The 20,903-nt window shown below is 41.2% G+C and overlaps 2 protein-coding genes across 3 annotated transcripts; one reads left to right on the top strand and one right to left on the bottom strand.

The window, feature by feature from the left end:
- Positions 1-539: 539 nt before the first annotated feature.
- LOC6565145 (multifunctional protein ADE2) lies at positions 540-2,737 on the top strand. Its single transcript, XM_001991257.2, has 5 exons — positions 540-724; positions 792-995; positions 1,135-1,279; positions 1,699-1,811; positions 1,896-2,737. The coding sequence occupies exons 1-5, from the start codon at positions 703-705 to the stop codon at positions 2,696-2,698; spliced, it is 1,287 nt and encodes a 428-aa protein (XP_001991293.1). The 5' UTR covers positions 540-702; the 3' UTR covers positions 2,699-2,737.
- Positions 2,738-14,796: 12,059 nt separating this feature from the next.
- Positions 14,797-17,383, bottom strand: LOC6565146. Of its 2 annotated transcripts, none has more exons than XM_001991258.3 (2): positions 16,263-16,739; positions 14,797-15,865 (listed from the first exon to the last, which is right to left on the bottom strand). In XM_001991258.3, exons 1-2 carry the CDS (start codon positions 16,722-16,724, stop codon positions 15,131-15,133), a joined length of 1,197 nt encoding a protein of 398 aa, XP_001991294.1. In that variant the 5' UTR covers positions 16,725-16,739; the 3' UTR covers positions 14,797-15,130. The 2 variants fall into 2 exon arrangements, with proteins under 2 accessions (XP_001991294.1, XP_032593877.1); XM_032737986.2 differs by lacking the exon at positions 16,263-16,739 and adding an exon at positions 16,925-17,383 and having other exon boundaries at positions 14,799-15,865.
- Positions 17,384-20,903: the final 3,520 nt, after the last annotated feature.

Below are 20,903 nucleotides of genomic sequence, written 5' to 3'. Positions count from 1 at the left end.
CATATGTATATATAAATGCTTTTAAACATACACAATAATATAATAAAATGCTTTGCGATTGCATACGAAAATATATTGAAAAGATGGTCACACTTATAATCCACATTCATATATTATATTTCGCTCCAATTAAGAACGAATCTGAAAAAAACATGTCTTTACTTCAGAATGATGGTGAAGTTTGAATACTCTTACTTAGCGTTGACGCACATCGGATTGTTAGCTTTGCCATGTTTAATTTTAAGCACTCACCGCACACTTTACAATTGCAATATATTGCGTTTTTGTAACTGTGCAAATGAGAGCAACGCTTTCAGCTGGTCGCAACAAACAGCGTGAAAAAGTCATGCGACATTTTGATTACGCTCACTAGTTTCTCTCTTTACCGCTCTCTCTCTCTCACTCTCTCTGACTAATGCTCAACAGTAGGCGACTGTAGGCGATCGTCGTTGCTATGCTTACGTCTGTTGCGTCCCTCTCTCTATCTCAGCGAGTGCGTATGTGTGTGAGTTTGAGATAAGCAATGCTGAAAACAGGCACAATACGAACATAAAGTTGCTGGCATTACGTCTGTTCGCACAGTTGGCTTGGAGCTTGACTTCGACACAGACTGTGAATTGGCGAATATCGAGAGCAAAGCGTAAGGCGCGACACGTGAGTGAATTGAAATTAAAAACTGTGAAACAAAACAGATTTTCGAGAATGGCAAGCACAACGACATCGAGTAAGTGCATTAACTGTCTGCTATACACTCTCCCGTGCTGCTTTACTAACAACTTGCAACTCGACAGTTGAGGGCTATAAACTGGGCAAGGTGATCATCGAGGGCAAGACAAAACAGGTCTACAATCTGCCCGAGAATCCTGGCTTGTGTTTGCTGCTCAGCAAGGATCGCATTACCGCCGGCGATGGCGTCAAGGCCCACGATCTCGAGGGCAAAGCGGAGATCTCGAATACAACCAATGGACATGTCTTTCGGCTGCTCAACGAGGCGGGTAAGGGTACTCGTGATTTAAAAGTACAAAAAAAAGGAGCAAAAAGAAAAAAATTTGACTAGAAAAAAATTGTAGATAATAATCGTAATAGTTAATTTACAGTTATCAATCTCTGTCTCTCTCATCTTGTGTTGTGTAGGTGTTCGCACAGCATATGTGAAACAGTGCGGCCCAAAAGCTTTCATTGCCCGCAAATGCGAAATGATACCCATTGAGTGGGTAACCCGACGCCTGGCAACCGGCTCCTTTCTCAAGCGCAACTCGGGCGTGCCCACGGGCTACAGGTCAGTGGCATCTCATCCGTTAGGTTATCTACCCTACCGTGTTGGATTATTATTATTATTGTAGCTGCATTCGGCGTTTCTTATCGGCTTATCAGTGCAACCAACGTCAGTGAGTGACCCCATACCCCCATGCCTCCATTCACCCCCTCCCCCTTGCCTTACCTTGCTCGCACTTGCACATCCCCTGCTGCGGTAAACAAATTCATTTACGATGCACTGCATCGAGGTTGCAACCGCTGATAAGCCGCGCAGTGAGGCACGACAATAATAAAATTTATTTTTTTAAATATTGAGTGGCAAAGATCTAGAGATTTCGATTTCGAAAAGAAATGCTGATGCCCCTTTAATCGACTATCGATATTTTGAGCGATAACTTTATGGCTTTCTTTCGATAATTGGAATCGTTTGCTTACTGGCAGATTCTCGCCGGCCAAGCAGGAGACATTCTTCAAGGATGACGCCAACCACGATCCCCAGTGGAGCGATGAGCAAATCATTTGTGCCAAATTCCAGCTAAACGGCCTGCTTATTGGTAAGTTAAACGAACAACAATCGATTACTAAAAAACAATCGGTCCTTAATCAAATCTGGTTTCGTGTTTTTCTCCGTTGCTCAGGTCAAGATGAGTTGGACATTATGAAGCGGACAACGTTGCTGATCTTCGAGATATTGGAGCGTGCGTGGCAGACAAAGAATTGTGCGCTAATCGACATGAAGGTGGAGTTTGGTATCGATGACGATGGCAATATACTGTTGGCCGATATTATCGATTCCGATTCGTGGCGCCTCTGGCCGGCCGGTGACAAACGTTTGATGGTCGATAAGCAGGTCTATCGCGATCTCGTATCGGTCACGCCCTCCGATCTGGATACCGTAATGCGTAACTTTAAATGGGTATCCGAACAGATGGCCGAAATTGTGCCGCGCAAGGATCATTTGGTTGTCGTGCTCATGGGCAGCGCATCGGATACATCGCACAGCGAGAAGATTGCGACCAGCTGCCGCTCGTTGGGCCTCAATGTGGAGCTGCGCGTCAGTTCGGCCCACAAGGCGCCCGAGGAGACATTGCGCATTGTCCGCGAATACGAATCGGTGATGACCAATCTGATCTTTGTCGCCGTCGCCGGACGTTCCAATGGCCTTGGGCCCGTCCTTTCCGGCAGCACCAACTATCCGGTTATCAATTGTCCGCCCATCAAGTCCGACAATATGCAGGTGGATGCATGGTCCAGCCTCAATTTGCCATCGGGTCTGGGCTGTGCCACCGTCTTCTATCCGGAGGCAGCCGCATTACATGCGGCAACCATTTTGGGTCTGAGCAACTTTATGATTTGGTCCAAGTTGCGTTGCAAGCAGCTCAACAATTTTGTCACCCTCAAGAAGGCTGACAAGGAGCTGCGCGGCGTGCGCAATGCCTAAAGAAAATTGAAGCAAAACAAGAAAACATTTCCTGTTCAATTTTCGTTTATTTTTTTTTGCCATTTTTCCATTAACATTTTTTTTTGACAAATACAATTTTATACCTAATTAAAATATTAAAAAATTCCAGCGTATGTGGTTTGTGTCTTGGCTAACGGTTGGCTATTTTTTGTTGCGTGGTTTTGTGCGCTTTATAATTAGTTATTGTATATGTGGGGGGGGGGGGGGTGCGACTGGCAATGCGATGCAGCTTTTACACTAGAGCTTTAATTCGGAAAAGCTCTCTTCACATTTACAGTGGGTCAGAAAATACACCACAATATTTCGATTCACTGTGATTTTGATGCGAGTAAAATGTTTGTCCTCCGAAATGAACGTAGAAAATCGACGGTCAAATAAATTAATTAATTAATCAAATCTTCAAAGCTCTTACTTCATTGCTTACACTTTGAGTTGCACATTGTGATCTATGACCTTTGACATGACATATGACCTTTCTATATAAGTAGGGTGATATTTAAATCAATTTAAGATACATTGCTTGCACTGCGGATCTTTTAACTTACTACCTTTTAATATTCGGAAACAGGAAGTAGTTGAAGCTGTTTTCTATTTAAAAACCAGTTTAAGCTTAATTTTTTATTGACATTGTTCAAAGTATTTCTAAATATCCACATAAATATACATATACAACAGGCCTTTGAAATTTGAAGGGATATAAATATGTCAACCGAAAAATGAAGAGACCAAAGATACTTTTCAAGCCAATACTTAATATATTCCCAAAAACAAGAATTTGACTTACTCCAAGTTGAGTTGTTGAAGAAAGGTCTTGAAGAACTGGAACTTAAATCACGACAATATTGCAATAACAAAAGTGTAGTAAAAAGGTATCTTAAGCTGAGTTGATTGTATATGAATGTATCTTTTCCTTCAAATTGAAGCTCTTCCGAGAAATGCTTAATCTCTTATAATTTGTTATGCAATGCGATGTTGAAGGAGCTCGAAAGGTATACAAAATGTGAGTTTCTTGTTTCGTCTTTCCCTTTTATTACAAATAAAACAAGATACATACTTGCATTCAAGAAATTGTCCTCTTTCATCTGCTTATCTGATGCAGCAACAGCAACAGCAACAGCAACATGCCATATGCGTCATAAGCTCCGCTCTCTCCCCTTGGACAACTGTCCTTCAACTGTTTTTGCCCAATGCCATGGAAACAGAGCGCTGTGGAAAAGGTTTCGCATGCCGTAAACAGTGGACAGCTACCGGAGCCCCAAGCAGTCGCCCCCAATCCCAGATCCCAGAGTCACTCACGCCCTGCCAAACTGGTGCAGTGATAAGTAGAAAAGTCTGTGCAAGTGGAACGGGAATGGGAATGGGAACGGGAAGGGAAACGGGAAGGGAAACGGGAAGGGGAACGGGAACGGGATTGGAAGATGTGAAATCGGAGACTGTGCCAAGTGGAAGAGTTGACAGTGTGTTGCCAAGGCAAATTAGCTGCTGCTGCTGCTGTTCTTGGACGGTGGAGGGTGGTTGGACAGCATGTAAAATGTGTTGAAGTGCGAGGCACAACCTCTGGTCAATTAATCATACTTTAGCAAAGAAACACATTCATAATAATAACAATAATTTAGCATGATGTTGAGGGTGAGAAAGTGTTAGCGGGAGAACGAGCCAAAGAGAGAGAGAGAGAGAGAGAGAGAGAGCGAGAGAGCATCTCACTCATACTCACACACACACACTCATTGTGTGTATATATATATATCTATATATATGTATAAAAACATACATATTAAAAGTCAGGGTCAAAGTGCCATTGTATTTGCCCCATGGCGCAACTTTTGCGGTCGCGAGCTGCTTCCACAAGGTGCTGCAAGAAGGGCTGAGTGATAGAGTATGGGGGGGTGGGGGGGGGGGCTGCAGTTGTGGCGAAAAGGAGACGGGGTAATGTGCTGAGCCAGTCTGACGGTAACAATAAACAAAATATGAATGGCAAGGCAAATGTAACAAAAATGTAAGAAAACAAGAAATGAAAACAGCATAAACATAAACACAACAAGTCGACATTTAAATACCCTACACATGTACATAATATGTACTTATACATACAGTATGCCAAGAAAGTGTTTGAACACAGGAAAAAAATGCATATTTTCTAATTTCTTTTGCAAAAAAAAAACTTATTTTATTATTGACTTTTATTTGTTTTCTTAGTTTTCAATGGTTAAGTGGAGTTCTTAAAACTAGTTTCAAAAGATTTCAAAAAATTAACTTAAGAAATTTTGAAATGTTAAAGACGAAATTAACCATTCTTTGGACAGTCAAGAAAGTATTTGGCTGCATTTCTTTCGCTTTCTTGACAAACTGTATGTATTTTTAGCCTTATAATCACTTTTTTAAGCAGCGTCATTTTTATGAATGCATCAGAAACTCGTACTTAACGTTGTGCTAAAATAATAAAAAAATAACTATCTATCTTCTTGGATAAACAAATATATATTTATATAATTATACCAATATATATATACATGTATGTATGTATGTATATACATTAGCGATTTCCAAAACGAGCTTCAGCTTTTTTCTTTTTATGGCTCTTTGCTTTTTAGTCAAGGAAGGTTACTCGATTTACATACATTTCTAATTGTGCCGTTTAATAATTAAAGTTGAATTTTGTATTTGCATACATAAAACATAAAACATTTACGTATTGCAAACACCTATTGGAAATTCATAAAACTGCAGCGTGCACAAAGTGTATGGGAAAAATATCATTGTCGACGTCTTTGCTTTGCTTTGGTTCGCCTTTTTTTTTGTATCGCTTCACGTCGCGTCTCCGTTCTGCGACTGAGGCTGGGGCCGTGGGGGTCGCCCAACGACAACAATGCCCGGCAATTGTTTTGATGGCGACGCCAACGACAGCGTCAACGTCAGCGTCGCTCTGTCGACAGCGAAGACGACGACGACGACGATGACGCGGCTATGTTTGGGGTCGTTTGCTGTCGTTTTCGCTTGCCCGACTGTCCGCATGTCTTAAGTCTCGCTAGTCGCGTCGGCGGCGTGGCGGGCAGGGGTTTGGCAAACTGTGCTGTGCTTTTGGCGCGGATCGTTTGCCAAAGCATAAAAACAATTTTGTTACAAGCGAATGCCGCCGCCTCTTTGTCCGATCTCTGCACACACGTTTTCATTAGCATTGTTTGTGTATGTGTATGTATGTGTGTGTTTGCCCTCTCTTTCTCTCTCACACACACTCAGACAATGTGCGTGTGTGTGTGTGCGCCTTCTGCCTCTTCAGCTGGCGCAATTTCAGTCCCGGGCTTCAACTTGTTGCTAAAAATATGCAAGGCAGTAAGAGGAAACCGGTTTTTTTTTTAGCGATCATCAACTGGCTGGGCCTGTTGCTGGGTGCCAGTGGCCGCCGCTGGCGTTGGCAGAGGCAAGCGGCAAACGGTGCAGAATAGGAGGGGAGGTTAGTGTCGACTGGGTAACTTGATTGAGTTGGCTTAAGCGGCAGCGAGCGAGGCATGCACAAATAAAGCCAGCACAACAACAACATGCAAAAAGCCAACACGTAATACAACCCGCGTTGTGGTGGGGCCCAATACAGTGTTGCAAATTACGCTTTTTTCTTGCTTCTTGTCACATCAGCCTTTTTTAATACAACAGTTCGGGCGTTTTTGCTGTTTTTTTTTCTTCTCGATTTTATGGAAACTAATTATGCAAAAGTTATGCGCCCAAATATGTTAAATATGTATAATTCCCTAATTCGGGAATTTACATCATTAATCAGTTAAATATTTGTGTATGTACATCTTTATAAATCTCTTTTAAGCGAAAATAGACACAAAAACTTTGAGCTTTTTTTTTTAGATCGTGGATTTCCCCACAGAATTAGCTTTTTTTTGCTTTTGGCTTGGCATCACTAGAGCACAAACACGATCAGTGGGGCTGGGGAAAAAGCAATTCACTTCAGGTTGACAAAGAGAGAGGGAGAGGGAGAGGCAGACTAGCAAACAGGCATAGGCATGAGTATGAGTTGGATGACAGCGTCGATTACGCTCGCATAACCGGCAGCCTTGTTGTTGTTGTTTTATTATTATTATTATTATTATTGTTGTTGTTCTCATTCTCCTTGTTGCCGCTCTGTTCTTGTTGCAACCGCAAGTTGCGCTACTTTTGTGCTTGTTCGGCTTCGCGCGCTCGTGTTATCTCACTCGCACATGCACGTTTTAAGTCAATGCTTGCCATTTCACAATGTCACCCACCAGTCGCAGCCATAAATTCAGGTTAGGTTTTGTTTTCTTCTTTCCTTCTTCGTGCATGCCCACACACACATATACTGATGTATGTGTATATGCACCATACATACATTTATATTCATACATACATACATACATACATATATATATTTATATATATGTGTATATATATATATATATATATATATATATATATGTATGTATGTATGTATGTATATATGACAACTGACTTAACTGTGAATTTCTACGACTGTTGGCGACGATCGGTCGCATGCTAATGGACGACGATAGCCAGTGGAATCGCACTCGTGCTTGTTTTACGAAGCTCGGGGTGGGGCTATGGGGCGGGGAAGGTGGGGGTCCGTCGGTTGGTTGGCTTTCTTTGAGCGCGAACGTTTTGTGATAAGCGCGATCTGTCGATAATAAAAAACTTCAATAAAAACACACATTAACCAAACAACAATTAGCAATAGCCCGCAAATGAAAAGCCAACACAAAAAGTTAAATAAAAATAAATACAATAAAAGAGACAAAATATACAGCGGTTAAGTTGTCGGTAGGGTTGAGGGGGAGACTACAGCTGCTCAAATACATACAATGTATATATATATATATATGTGTGTGTTGTAGTCATACGTAATGTGGCTCTCGGAACCGATATCGATATCGGTCAATGTCGAGCAATTACCGAGGCTATGGTAAAGGTCCAATCCATAGGTCTACAGCTTGATTACAATTGTACTGGCTCTTGAAAGGTTTCCCACAGACAATCTACAATATAATACATATGCATACACATACACATATACACATACATGTACGTAACATACATATATACATATTTGTATGTGTGCGCATGTAATTAGATAAGAGTCGTACTATCAGTTTGCAACTTGGCTTTCAGAATGTCTACGAGAGATTTCACAAATGATTCTAGAACTTGTGAATGTCTTGCCATTTTCATAGCTAAAAACTAACATATTTATGTATGTATGTAATTATTTATTTAAGTCGGTCGACATTAATAAATTAAAATTAAATTTAAAAAATATTAGAAATATTTATAAGATCATAAGACTATATATGTATATATATATACATATATATATCCAGACACGTTTCGACACGATTACAATTGTACTTGTGTGCATTTATGTTAATGAATCTTGATAATTGTTGCTTTAACTAGTTTTAGGAGCTCCACTCAACAATAGAAAAATAAGAGAAAAAAATTAGTCAATAATAAAATACACTTAAATGATGATGAGAAAAGATGCAATTTTTGCCTGTGTGCAAACTGTATGTATTATGTACATATTTATGTATGTACGGATATAATACATGCATAGCTTTTATTAATTATTTATTAGCAATTATTTATTGCTATTATTAACCACTTTTGTTTCATTGGATGGATTTGCTAGAAAATAAGCCCATGAATTCTCTGATGATTCACTAAACAAACTGCTAATTAGTTAATTCCGCAATAAATATGCTTATGTACATATGTATGTATTTCAATGTCTATATAAAAATACACATATCGAATACTGAAATACGCAGTTTTATAAAGAAATCTATACTCAAAATGATACCAACACATAATAATAAATAATATAATTGAATTTCTACCCTTGTGCATTTTTTGAAATAACTTTGTGTATATAAGGACACACATACATACATACATGTATATATACATATGTATGTATTTCCGAACCAAACATTTGCTGCTTCAATCCTCAATCAACCCATTCAACATTTGCCCTGTCTAGTTCCAAAAGAATAAATCCATCGATTAGTTAAACATAAAAAGACCCCGTCAGAGCTTTAGTTTTTTGCTTCGTTTTTTTGCTTGAGCTTGAGTCTCCCAGATTCAGCTTTAGTCTCGGCTGCAAGCGCTTTTCTTGTGTTTTTTTTATTTTTTGAGATGCAGTCGCTGCCCTGGCAAACAGCATGCCAACAACGCCCCCGCTGCCCGTGCGAACCTTTTGCATACAGTCAGCCAGCTCTTACCGCACACAAACAGAAAATACTCACACGCATGCATACAACAAAGTGTGTACACACAGACACAACAGCGATAAACACTGTGTTTGTATGTGCATAAAAATTTGCAGTCCATTCTCATTCTCCGTATGCCTTGCTTCGTGTGCTTTCATTTTATTTTGCTTTTTATTATTACATATTCTTGTTATTTTTATTTTTGCGTTACTTGTTTTATTTGCGTTGTTTTCGCTGTGTTTGCTGTTGTTTTTGTTCTTCTTCTTAATGCTGTTGCCTGTTAGTATTTTGCTTTATTTATTTCAACTGGCTGACGCGTTCATTCGCATGGCTCACCCTCTCTTTCGTCTCTTACTCTATCTCTCTCACTCACTCACTTGTGTTGCTTGTCTACGCGCTCCCCTTTTACGTTCATCATCGTTCGCTCTATCTCGGTCTCGCGCAAACAGCGGAGCACTCGTCAGCCAGTCAGTTAGTCAGTCAGTCAGTCGGTCGGGCTGTCGATTTGTCTCTCTCCCGTCTCGGTGCCTCGTGTGAGTGTTCTGTATATCGTCCGCTGACTGTGCCTGTGTGCGTTGAAGTTGAATGTGCCGGTTTTGATACCCTGTAAATTTGCTAAAATGAATTTCGGGTGATTTGGCAATGACCGTCAGCACGTAGTAGTTGATTGAAGCAAGCTTTATTATTCAATACCTACTCTTTGCATCCGCCAAATCGATAAATAACTGTTGCATTCCTATTTTATTTAATTATATACTTTTATATATAGAAAGCTATCAGTAGTAGAGACGCCAAGCTGATTGGCTACAGGGTATCAGCTAGTGGCAGTTGCAAATAGAGAACTCTTGTTCAGTTGTTTTTGTTGTTGTTGCCGTTGGTCGTGCCATGTTGATTTGTGTGCTTGGCTCGGCTCTTCGACCGACCGAACGACCGACTGAACGACCGACTGAACGACCAACTGCCTGCCTGGCCGAACGCTACCCTCACTATAAGCGTCTGCGCCAGTTATTCGGTATTCTGCTGCTGTCGCTGCTGCCTGCGCTATGTCTCTTCCTCTTCCATTTCAGCTTCATCTTCTTGTTCACACACACATACATACATACATGCCCACTGGTAGACAGACAACTACGCAAACAACACCAAGACAATGCGCAGTAGATAACAACTGGCTCGCCCCTTCCTTCACTTCAGTCAGATACATACTTATGTATCCATGGGTTACGTATATACATACATACATATATATGTATATACACACATTTGTACATATGTACTAATGTATCTATGGCAACACAGCGTGTGATATATAAGCGCTCTCTGCTTGTGTGTGTGCGTGTGTGTGCAGACAGCTGCTTTGTGTGTCAAATTGTAGCAAAAATAAAAAAAAGCAAGAAAGAAGAATGCTTTTTTGATTATTTTTTGTGTGCCGAGTGCAAGGAGCACGGCCACCCACTAGCGCATTTTGCACTCCCCGATGCTCAACTGGCTGGGCTGTGTGTAAGTGTTTGAGTGAGTGCAGTTTGACTTATGAATTTAATTTATGCACCTACACACGCATTTGAGCATGCATACATTTGTGTAAGTGCATATTTTGCGCTGGGTTATTTCGGATTGTTTTATAAAATTGCACTAATCTGATACTGTAAAATCCAATTAATCCAATTAGCAAGCGATGATTATGATAATCTTAACGAGCACATGTTTTTTCTACTGAATTTACAAAAATGAGAACATTTCAACTGGCTTAAAAGCTTTTTCCAGGGAAACGTATGGATAGAAAATTCTAGACATATGTCCCTGTATGCCGTGCAGCTATTGATTGTTTTTCCTTTAGCTGTTGAAAGGATAATCCACTGGACCAATTAGTTTTCCCAAAAAAATCCGTTAAATATCAATGAATTCTGTTTGACGCAGTCAATTCACCACTGGGTAGCTGGTTTCTTGTCGTTCCCTTTCTCTCTCTCTCTGCTTTTACCTATCTCTTTTCGCTATTTCGTTGTTGTTTGTGTGCGCTGCGCAAAAACTTCGTTGCGCTCTCTGACGTCGCGTCAGTCGCAGCGACCGTCATACTTGCTAGCTGTTTGTATTTGGGTGTCTATTGAAGCACAGTGTGTCATGAGCATATGCTCAATAAATTGATTATAAAATAGGTGAGATTAAGTTACCCTAATTATATTTGTATTCATGCATGAAGGGAAATAAACATTTAAGTTAGATCTTTTTATTATAATTATTGTTATGTTATTCTCTCTTCATGTTCGTACAAATAAGCAACGAGTTGAAACCACTGTGCGTCGCAGCCTCGTTACGTTTTGCCGTTGGCAGCGCAGTAGCAGCGCAATGCTTTGTTATGCTGCCTGCAGAAAAGCAACGTTGCCATACTTCAGTTAGCTTGTCCGCTACGTTCATGTTCACGTTTCGTTGACTGCCAATGTGTGTGCGTGTATTACGTATGTGTGTGTGCGTGTGTGCACATATATATATATATATATATATATGTCTCTGTGTGTGTTTCTGTGCGTGTGCTTTATATCAGAAATTTCCATTTAATTTTTTTTTAGGTTTCTTTTTCGTTTTGCGACGTTGTTGTAGCTGTAGCCGTTTTGTGTGCATGCATTTGTGTGCGTTGATATATAATTTGTACACAAATGTACATAAATACAACATACACATACGTAGACACATACATATGTGTGTGTGTTGTGTATTTGTATGTATGCATGTCGTTTTATACGTATGTATGTATGTTTGCATGTGGAAATGTAGCTTTTGCTGTTGTGTGTTTGTAGTTACACTTTCAGCTGCCAATTTGATTCCATGCCTTTTTTTTTAGAGCAGCGCATACGTCACACATGTGCCAATGCAGTGGATGGGAAGGGGGTGGGTGCTTGTGTGTGTACGCAACTCTTCAACTCCAGCATGCTGCATAGGCTTTTGCAAATTGACAGCAAATCTCTGCTGAGGGTTGTTTTGGCTGCTGCTGTCGATTTTTTTCTTTCTTTTTTGTCACTGCATGTGTATGTGTGTGTGTGTTTCCGTCGCATTCGCATCCACAGGTGTCGCAGTTGGGTTTTGCCAAACGTCAAGTTCAGCTTTAAAAAAAAAAAAAAATACTTCACACGTCTGTGCAAATTATTTCGTCGTCAATCTGACAAAAAGTTAACCTCAAAATGTTGCGCGCCTGTTGAGCGTGACTCAGTTGCTGGCAGCAACGTCGGCGTTGACGTCAACAACGGCGCCAGCGTGCTGACAAATTTTTTTGTTTAAACAAATGCAACAATTGCGCTTAATGAAAAACTTATGCGAGTGTGAGGAGCTTTCGTTTTTGTTTATAGTTTTGTATTTGCCTGCGTGTGTTTAAGTGTATGTATGTATTGTATGTTCATATGTGTATGTGTGTGTGCACTCAAACAAACTTTGCTCCCTACACTTGACCTTGTTTTGCCATTTTCATTTTGTACCATGCACCCCACACACTAACACACACACGCTTATAGACGGACTGTGCTGATTGTGGTTGATTGCGGCCTGGCTAGAGACCGAGAGAGAGAGATGGAGAGAGAGAGAGAGAGACAGATAGAGAGAGCGGGGTGTGTTTCAGCATCGACAACTTTGTATGACAAAGCAAAAGGCAAGACAAGTGCCGAAGCAACGAAGTAATTTGCCTAAAATTGTGCGCCGGCTTAAATGCCGGCTACAACAACCAGTACAACAACAGCAGCAAAGTAGGAACGAGCGAAAAAGAAACCAGAAACACAAACACAGCAGCACCAGCAACAACAACAACAACAACAACAACAACGGCGAACGTCGCAAAAAGAATCGGAATTAGTGAAGGGCGAAGATGTGGAAAGACGTAGACGCAGACAACGGCAATAAAAATGCAGAGCAAGGCGAAATGAACACAGGAAGGACAGGGCAACAAAGTTATTTTAATGACCTGCTGCTTTTGCTTGTAGAGGGACGTGGTGGTGGAGAGAGTGATAAGGAAGGGTGGGAAGGGGTGGAGAACGGGGGTTACACATAGGACAAAGTCAAACGGCGACGGACAAAGCCGCAACAGTAAAACTGCCAAGCAATGGGAAATTAAAGACCATGACAACAATAAAGCAACAACGAAAACAGCAGCAGCGTATGGCGAAAAAGTCAAAAAGAGAATTGCTAATGCCAAATAAAAACAACAACCACAGCACACTTAACACACACATACACACACAACAATGGGAATGGCATGTGGGCAAAAGAATAAGGAAAGTGACCAAAAAACAATAATAAAACCAAAACGCAAGCAAGGCAACAAACAAAGAATTGCAAAAAAATCAACAAAAAATAAAATGCCTGAAATTGCTGAATAACTGTAAGATAGGGGGAGACAATAAAGAAATAATACCAACTGCAACTGTGTATAGAATATTATCGATAACTTAAAGAGTAGCTGTTTTCCTTGTGGAGTTGCAAAAATGATATTAGACGATTTTCTTTTTAAATACATATCATACATATTTTAATACTTTAACAGATGTACATACATATATAGTATATATAGTGTTTGCATACATACATACATGTTAATATGTACAACGATATGTGTATGTATAACGATATCGAAAATTTTTCACAAAAACTTCGAACTCGATATTATGATAATATATTATAAATTTAAGAGACACTACTACTAAAATAACATAATTAAGAAAATCTCACTTCTCTGGGGGTTTTTAAATTTTAAATGCAGCGTGATTTTGCGTGTTGTCTAGCGGTGTGTGAGATTTGAGCTCAAGCTGACTCAGATTCCGATTCTGATGACTATCCCAATACCAAGGCAGCTGCCCTATACACAAACATTCACACACACACACATGCACATGCACAGACTAGTATGTAAGTGTAGGGGCCTCAGGGGCTAAAGTTAAGAGAGTCTCGGCATAACGGACCCCAACGGCAATGGCAGCAAATTAAAGTTATTAAAGCAAAGAAACAACAAAGCAAAAAATAAAAATAAAACAAAATAAAATAAAAGGAAAACAAAAAAGCAAGCGAAATTTCTTGCACAGCGAGTCAGGCAGAGCAGCAGCGGCGAGTTGAGACTGTGCCAATGCACAGCGACATGGAACAAGAACAAGAACAAGAATAACAACAACAAACCCATCAGCAGCATTAGCAGCAGCAGCAGCAGCATAAGCAGAAGAAGAATAACAAGCCAAACGCGATATGGTTAAGTCGGTGGTTGTTGTTGTTGTTGTTTCTGTTCGTGCTTTGGGTAAGAGGTCGGGCATCAGCAGCAGCAGAGAGTGCGACAGAGAAGGCAATCCATTGCCTACTGGCAAAATCTACAATGTATAAAACCAGTTTGCGGACTATACGGTTCTTTTTTCTTTCATTTTGCTTGAACGCTCGGGTCGCGTCCGGCGACAAAAATGTCGTGTTCGATATTACAGAATTTATACAAAATGATAAACTGTCAAAAAAAAAAAACTTTCTCATAGTGCGTCATAAGTATTCTTAAATCAGATTTTGTCGAGAACAATTCAATCAAATTTAAAAAAAAAAAACAATTTAGTTTGTATAGAGTTCCATAAAGTTAATACTGATAGCGAATACTTGTGTAGGTTCGACGCAATATTCATAATAAAAACATACAAAATTACATATTTTTTATTTCCATTACTAAAATGATAATGGAATAAAATAAAACGGCTCGGAAGTTTTCCAACTTATCAAAGGAATATATGTATGTACATATATATTACGCTCAGAAACCAAGCAAAACTAAATTGCTGACAAGTATTTAAATCAGACTATATATACATGTATATATATTAAATAAAAAAGGCGTGTAAGCGTAGCATCAGTGTTTTTTCTCCAAATTATGTATTTGTAATGCTGTTAAGTGTAAGTAGATCTGTAGCTTAAAGCTAATCTATATATAATTTTGGAGGTTTATTTGTTGCGTGTGGATTTGGCAGGCAAATTGTTGCGACATTGTTTGTGACAATTTTGCTGGCTGGACATAGTCGGAGCATTGCTTTTGCTTTTATTCTGTCGTCGCTCTAATTGGCGCTTTACAGCAAAAGCCAGTGTCACACACACACACACACACACGCACAGTCAACCCCCTTCCGTCAGTATGCTGAACAATAATTTGTTGCTTGTTGTTGTTTTGGCTTTATATGGCATAGACATCACCCACATCGCCGTTGGGCAAAAAGCGGGCGGAGAGCGATAGACGATTCATGCGCCCAAACACGAGCACCTCGCTGATGATGCGCTCAGCGAAGAGCCGCTGATCGGGGCGCATATTGCGGAAATGTGCCGCCATCCGTTTGCCAATCAAATCGCATTCGCTCTCCGTTTGCTCCGATTGCAGCGCCGACTGCTGTTCCATTAGCATCATCTGGCGCCGTCGCTTCTTGCCAGCTGCGGCAATAGCGCTGCTCCTGCTGCTGCTGTTATTGTTGTTGTTGTCTTCATCGATATCGATGTCGATGTCGACGTCGCCGTCGCCGTCATTAGTGCTGCTGCGTCGACGTCGTCGTTGCATTTGCGGCAATGCAATACTGCGACGCAAAGATGTTGACTGCGCCTGCAGCTGCTGCTGCTGTTGTCCCGATTGATAAGGATGCAAACGTGATTGTTTTCCGGCACTGATTCTGCTGCTGCTGCTGTTGTTGTTGTTGTTGTTGTTGTTGTGATTGTTGGAGGTGGAATGTTGTTGCTGATATTTGCTTTCCATTTTCAGATCGAGTTTGTGTCGCGTTTCGTTTACAGTTTCGTACTCCACTTCACCATCCAGTCCAGCGTCGTCAGCATCTGCATCTGCCACGCCTTCCACATCGCCATCGCCCTCGCTGACCAGCATATCATCGCCGGGCTGAAAGAGTTTCGTGAAAAGCTCCTCGTCCTGCAATGAATGAACCATGATAATGTGCCCCGAAATCGGTGTTTAGTAATCGACTATTAGATACTCTTTTTCATGCTTCATCTGACTTTAGCTGACAAGTCGATACCCTGTTTTTTTTGTGTTTAAAGCTTTACAAAATTGAACAATAATTATTAAAAGATACGATTTTGTTTGCTTCTTTCTTTCGTTTAATATTCTATGATTTTGCAGGGTATCATTTGCCCCAGGCTGTAGCAAAGGAGAGTCGTGTCTAGCCTATAATTGACGACTTCTACAGGGTATATAAATATGATACTAATACCTCATAAGCCATATAGACCAGATAATATAGCTATGGCTATCTATATAGTGGCAATACACTGTAAAAAATTAGGGGGGGAGGAGGAGAAACACTTACTGGTGTCGGCACTCCCGGGGACACCTCGGCCACATCCTGATTATCGGCTTGCTTAAAATACGCATGTTGTTCTTGTTGCGGTTCACGTGCAACGTGCAACGGTTCGATCAATGTTTGCGCCTCCCCCGTCTCCAGATCGTAGAGAAACTCCAGCTCATTGAAATACCAAAGCGACGGCCGATACTCATCGAGCCCCCCTCGCAACGCCGACTTATTGTCGAGCACCTTGCGCAACTCGCGCCGATAGGAGGTGCGCAGATTGTTAATCTTCCGCTTGAGCATATGGATGTTGGCAGAGGGATCAAAGGTGCGCATGTGCTTCAGCAGCAGCTCGTACGATTGGGTCTTCAGCTTGCGATTGCGATAGTCTTTCGATGTGGTTAGCCACAGTTCGGGCATGGAGCGATATAGGCGAAAGAAATCTTTCCAGAATGTTGTGTTGCGCACATTATGCGATTCCATGGCAAACGGTTAAACGCAACTGATGGCGTCGTCCAACGCGGTCGTACGACAAAACGAACATACAAAAATTACCATCAAACCGCACAAGTCGTCCAACACGCAACACGAACCCCAAACAACAACCCTCTACATATATATATATATATCATGTGTATCATTCTCGCTCTGTCTCTCGTTCTTTCTCTCTCTCTCATACTTACATGCATGCTCGCTTCGTCGAGACTGTCGTCCAGGCTCTGTCTCTCATGTTTGATGCGCGACGACGTCGGCGTTGGCGTCGGCGGTGTGGTTGCTATTAGATTTAAATTGAGCACCGGTTTGATAAAGTCCATCATGTGAAACCACCAAAGACGCGGCTCGTATGAATCGTAGGATGCTTGAATTTTCTTAATCTCACGTCGATAGCAGCAGCGCAGCGAGTTGATTTTCCTTTTTACATCCTGAATGCTCGCTTCGGGATTGACGCGTCTCAATATTTTCAATAGCTGCTGATAGCCGGCCGCCTTTTTCTTTTTCGATAGATATGCCATCGATGAGCTGTCCCAGAGCGGTGTAAAATGGCGATAACAGCTTATGAACTCTTCCATTACATCCTTGTCATCATACAAATGTGGCATTGTCGTCATTTCGCCCCTCTTTCTACTGCAGTGGCTTCGCATCAACTGAAAAATGAATGCGACTGATGGCAGGCAGAGAGAGAGAGAATGTCATGCAAACGGCAACGTGTATGAGCGACCAACACAACAGTCATACATATGTTGCTGTTGGTGTTGCTGTTGTTGCTTCTGCTGTTTGCCTTTTAAAGCAAGCTTAGCGCGCACTGTCGTCTATTCTGATTCTTCTTCTACTTCTTCTTTTTCCTACTTCGTCTTCTTCTTGCTGTTTGCTGCTTGCTGCTTGCTATTTGTTGTTTGCTTTTACCATTTGCGTTTTTATTTATTCATGTTATGTTATAAACACAGCCAACGTCCGCTGTCGACGCTGACGTCGCTGTAGCGTTCGCCGTCGCACAAGTGTATGGGCGCTGGCGCGGGCAACGTTGCCAAACTTCACCACAGTTCAGTTCGAACATGTGCTTGTCAAATGAAAACTGGCAACGTTGCGGCGCTTAGAAATGTTGCGTGACAGCAATGAGGCCACCGCCGGCCGGCCGTCTATGTTGCACAAACCGCAACAACACTAACAACAACAACAGCGACAGCAACAACAACAACAAAAATCAGCCTTATAATAACAACAATAGCAATAACAAACAATATTAATAGACATGAAACATTAGCGCGCGCACACAGAAAGAAGCAGGCGAGCAATACACATACACATGCACACATACACTCATACACTCATACACCCATACTTGCATGCACATTTGCAGTCGAACATCGAACATCCGCGGCTGCTGCAGCCCCGACTGCAGGTTGTGCGACGCTGCCTTGCTTCAGTTGTGTTTCACTTTCACTGCAAAATTCGCAACAAAAAAAAATAAAAAAAACAGACGAGGATGAGACAAAACAACAAAAGAGATTTGACAGTCAGCGTGAGTCAAAGTCGTATGCAACAAATAGCTACAACATTTTATTAAACAGAGGCGGACCGAATTTAATGTTATTTTATGAATATTGCAACAATTTGCAAAGGAGTCAAAGTTCGCTAATTTACGTATCATTTTTTGTATTTATTGTATTTTTTTTTGTTAGGTTAGGTTAGGTTATATCGGCTGTCAGCCCGATGGGCTGACACACTTAGGCCATATTTGCCCCGTTGTGATATCGAATGGGATCCAGGGATTTTCTCCTGCCGTCGTGCCTCCAAAGCATTCTAACAAGTCAAACATTTGCCCAGCCAGATGCGTTAATGAATTTCGCTATCTTGGCCGGTCTCATATGTCGGAGCTCCGATAAACCAGTTAGGGAGTAGTTTCCCAGGATTGCCAGCATTTTCCTGGCAAGTGCTGGGCAGAGGCAGAAGAAATGTTCCGGAGATTCCACCTCTTCCTCCTCTTTACAGCTTCTGCAAAAGTCATTGTATGGCACCTGGTGTCTGTTGGCATGCATGCCGACCAGCCAGTGCCCCGTCAGAGCCCGGATCACTGCAGAACTGTTAGTCCGACTTAGATTGTACAGCTCTTTGCTGCACTTAGAGTTGATGATTGGCCATGTCTGGTGTGCTATGCGGGCACAGGTGGCATTTTGCCCTTCGGACCTGTTGATGGATTTAATTGCTGCCTGACTGTCAATAAATATATATTTATATTGCCAGGGCCAACAAGAGAAGGGACTTTCTAATTTCTTGTAATAAGAACAAGCTCCGTTTTATTTGGGTTTACCCCTAATCCACTGTCTTGTGCCCAGCATAACAGTATTTTTAGTTTACTAGTCATGAAGTCACAGAGAGCTTGTGGGTATTCCCCTGAAAATTACTGCAACGTCATCTGCGTATGCAACCGTCTGGCAGCCGCTCCCTCCATGTCCCGCAGCAATTTGTTAATTGCTATGTTCCATAGTAGGGGTGACAGGACGCCTCCTTGTGGCGTACCTCTGCTTCCGAACCTGGAGAGAGTTGACGACTCTAGTGTGGATATCACAGTCCTGCAAGTAAGCAATTGACTGATCAATCCCATCAGACCGGTGACAATCCCCTGGCTCAGCAGAGCTCCAGCTATGGCTGCCGGAGTGACGTTGTTAAAGGCGCCCTCAATGTCGAGGAACGCTATTAGGGTGTACTCCTTATGGAGTAAGGATTTCTCTGTAATAGAGATCAGTATCTGTGGATCTGCCCTTCCTGTAGGCATGTTGGGACTCCAACATAAGCCTGGGTTTTTTTTTTGTTAGGCAACTATAATTGCGATACTTGAAATGTGTTAATAAAATCGCAATGTTTTTAATGAATTGTAATTGAAGGCATGCCTAATATTTCGTCGCGACAGTGTTGGTATCGAACATGCTGGCTTGACGCCGCTTGGCCACACGGTCGTAATGCATCCAGCAGCGAACCTTAGCCAAACACTGATTGAGCAAACGGTTTGAGTTTGATGATGCTTGTGCGGGTTGCGTTGCGTTGTTCGAAGTTCGGTCGTTCCCGAATCGAGTGGTGACAGTACTCCGGTACAACATCAGCAGCAGCAGCAGCAGCAGCGTCGCCGTCGTCGTCGTTGTAGATGTTGTAGATGTATCGTTGAACTCCAAAAAAGTCGGTGTGCAGCGCGTGCAGATCATGTGAAAATTTCTCGGCGCTTGCAGATACGTTGCGAATTTATTTATAACAATTTCACGATAATTATGAGAATCGTCGCTATAAAACAAAACCAACAATAAGGTAAATGTGCAACGCAGTAAAATAGCCAAACAATGAAAATAATATTCGAAGCAGAGTCCGCCCCTTAACAAATCCAAAATGAAGTAAAATTCAAATGAAATAAAATAAAATAAAATAAAAGCAAAAAAAAAAAAAAAAAATTAAATAAAATAAAATCAAATCAAATAAAATTGTTCGCTTCAATGTGCCGCTGTGTGTGTCTACATATAACTGTATACCACCTATATGTATATATAATTGTATATATGTATATACATATAATGTATTTGTATGTGTGTGTGTGTGTGTGTGCATATATTTTTATAGCTGTGTCTGCATGTACGTACATCCATACGTGTGTAAATGTGTGTGTAAAGACGAAATGGATAAAAAGAAGGAAAAAAAACACATTGGAAAATTGCGTTGAGCAACTGCCCCACGCTTCGTTGTTGTTACATAGGCAATGTACATATACATATATATATATTTATATATATATACTTGTGTGTGTGTTTGTGTGTTATGCATATATAATTTTTTTTTTCTGTTGCCTAAATGCATTGCTGATCTATGCGCGAATATCAAAGTGAAAAGAGGCGCATATAAAAACGCAGCGCAAATTGTTGGAATTTGTATCTGTGTGTGTTTCTGTGTCTCGCTCTTTCATACACACTTGCTGTGTGGTAGTGTGTTCTTTTCTGTGCTTGTGCCTTGTATGTGTGCGTGTCGTTCTCTGTTCTGCTGCTGCTGACGTCGTCGTCTGCGTTCCAATTCTACTTTTTTTCTTTTCTTTTTTTTTTTTCAATTTTTGCTTTGCTTTTTTGTGTGCTTTTTTAAAGTGGCATAGATTATTTTTTTTTATTTTTATATAATAAATTGAAATTG

This window comes from Drosophila grimshawi, unplaced genomic scaffold (genome assembly GCF_018153295.1).
Source record: "Drosophila grimshawi isolate 15287-2541.00 unplaced genomic scaffold, ASM1815329v1 contig_848, whole genome shotgun sequence".
NCBI classification, from domain to species: Eukaryota; Metazoa; Arthropoda; class Insecta; order Diptera; family Drosophilidae; genus Drosophila; species Drosophila grimshawi.
This window is presented reverse-complemented; position numbering and strand designations above follow the sequence as displayed.

Excerpts from the sequence above, each read along its gene's own strand:
- LOC6565146 (XM_001991258.3), bottom strand. The coding sequence starts at position 16,724 with ATGGAATCGCATAATGTGCGCAACACAACATTCTGGAAAGATTTCTTT. Across the intron at positions 15,866-16,262 it reads CCCCGGGAGTGCCGACACCA|GACGAGGAGCTTTTCACGAA; the intron begins GTAAGTGTTTCT and ends CATTCATTGCAG.
- LOC6565145 (XM_001991257.2), top strand. The coding sequence starts at position 703 with ATGGCAAGCACAACGACATCGA. Across the intron at positions 725-791 it reads GGCAAGCACAACGACATCGA|TTGAGGGCTATAAACTGGGC; the intron begins GTAAGTGCATTA and ends GCAACTCGACAG. Across the intron at positions 1,812-1,895 it reads GCTAAACGGCCTGCTTATTG|GTCAAGATGAGTTGGACATT; the intron begins GTAAGTTAAACG and ends TCCGTTGCTCAG.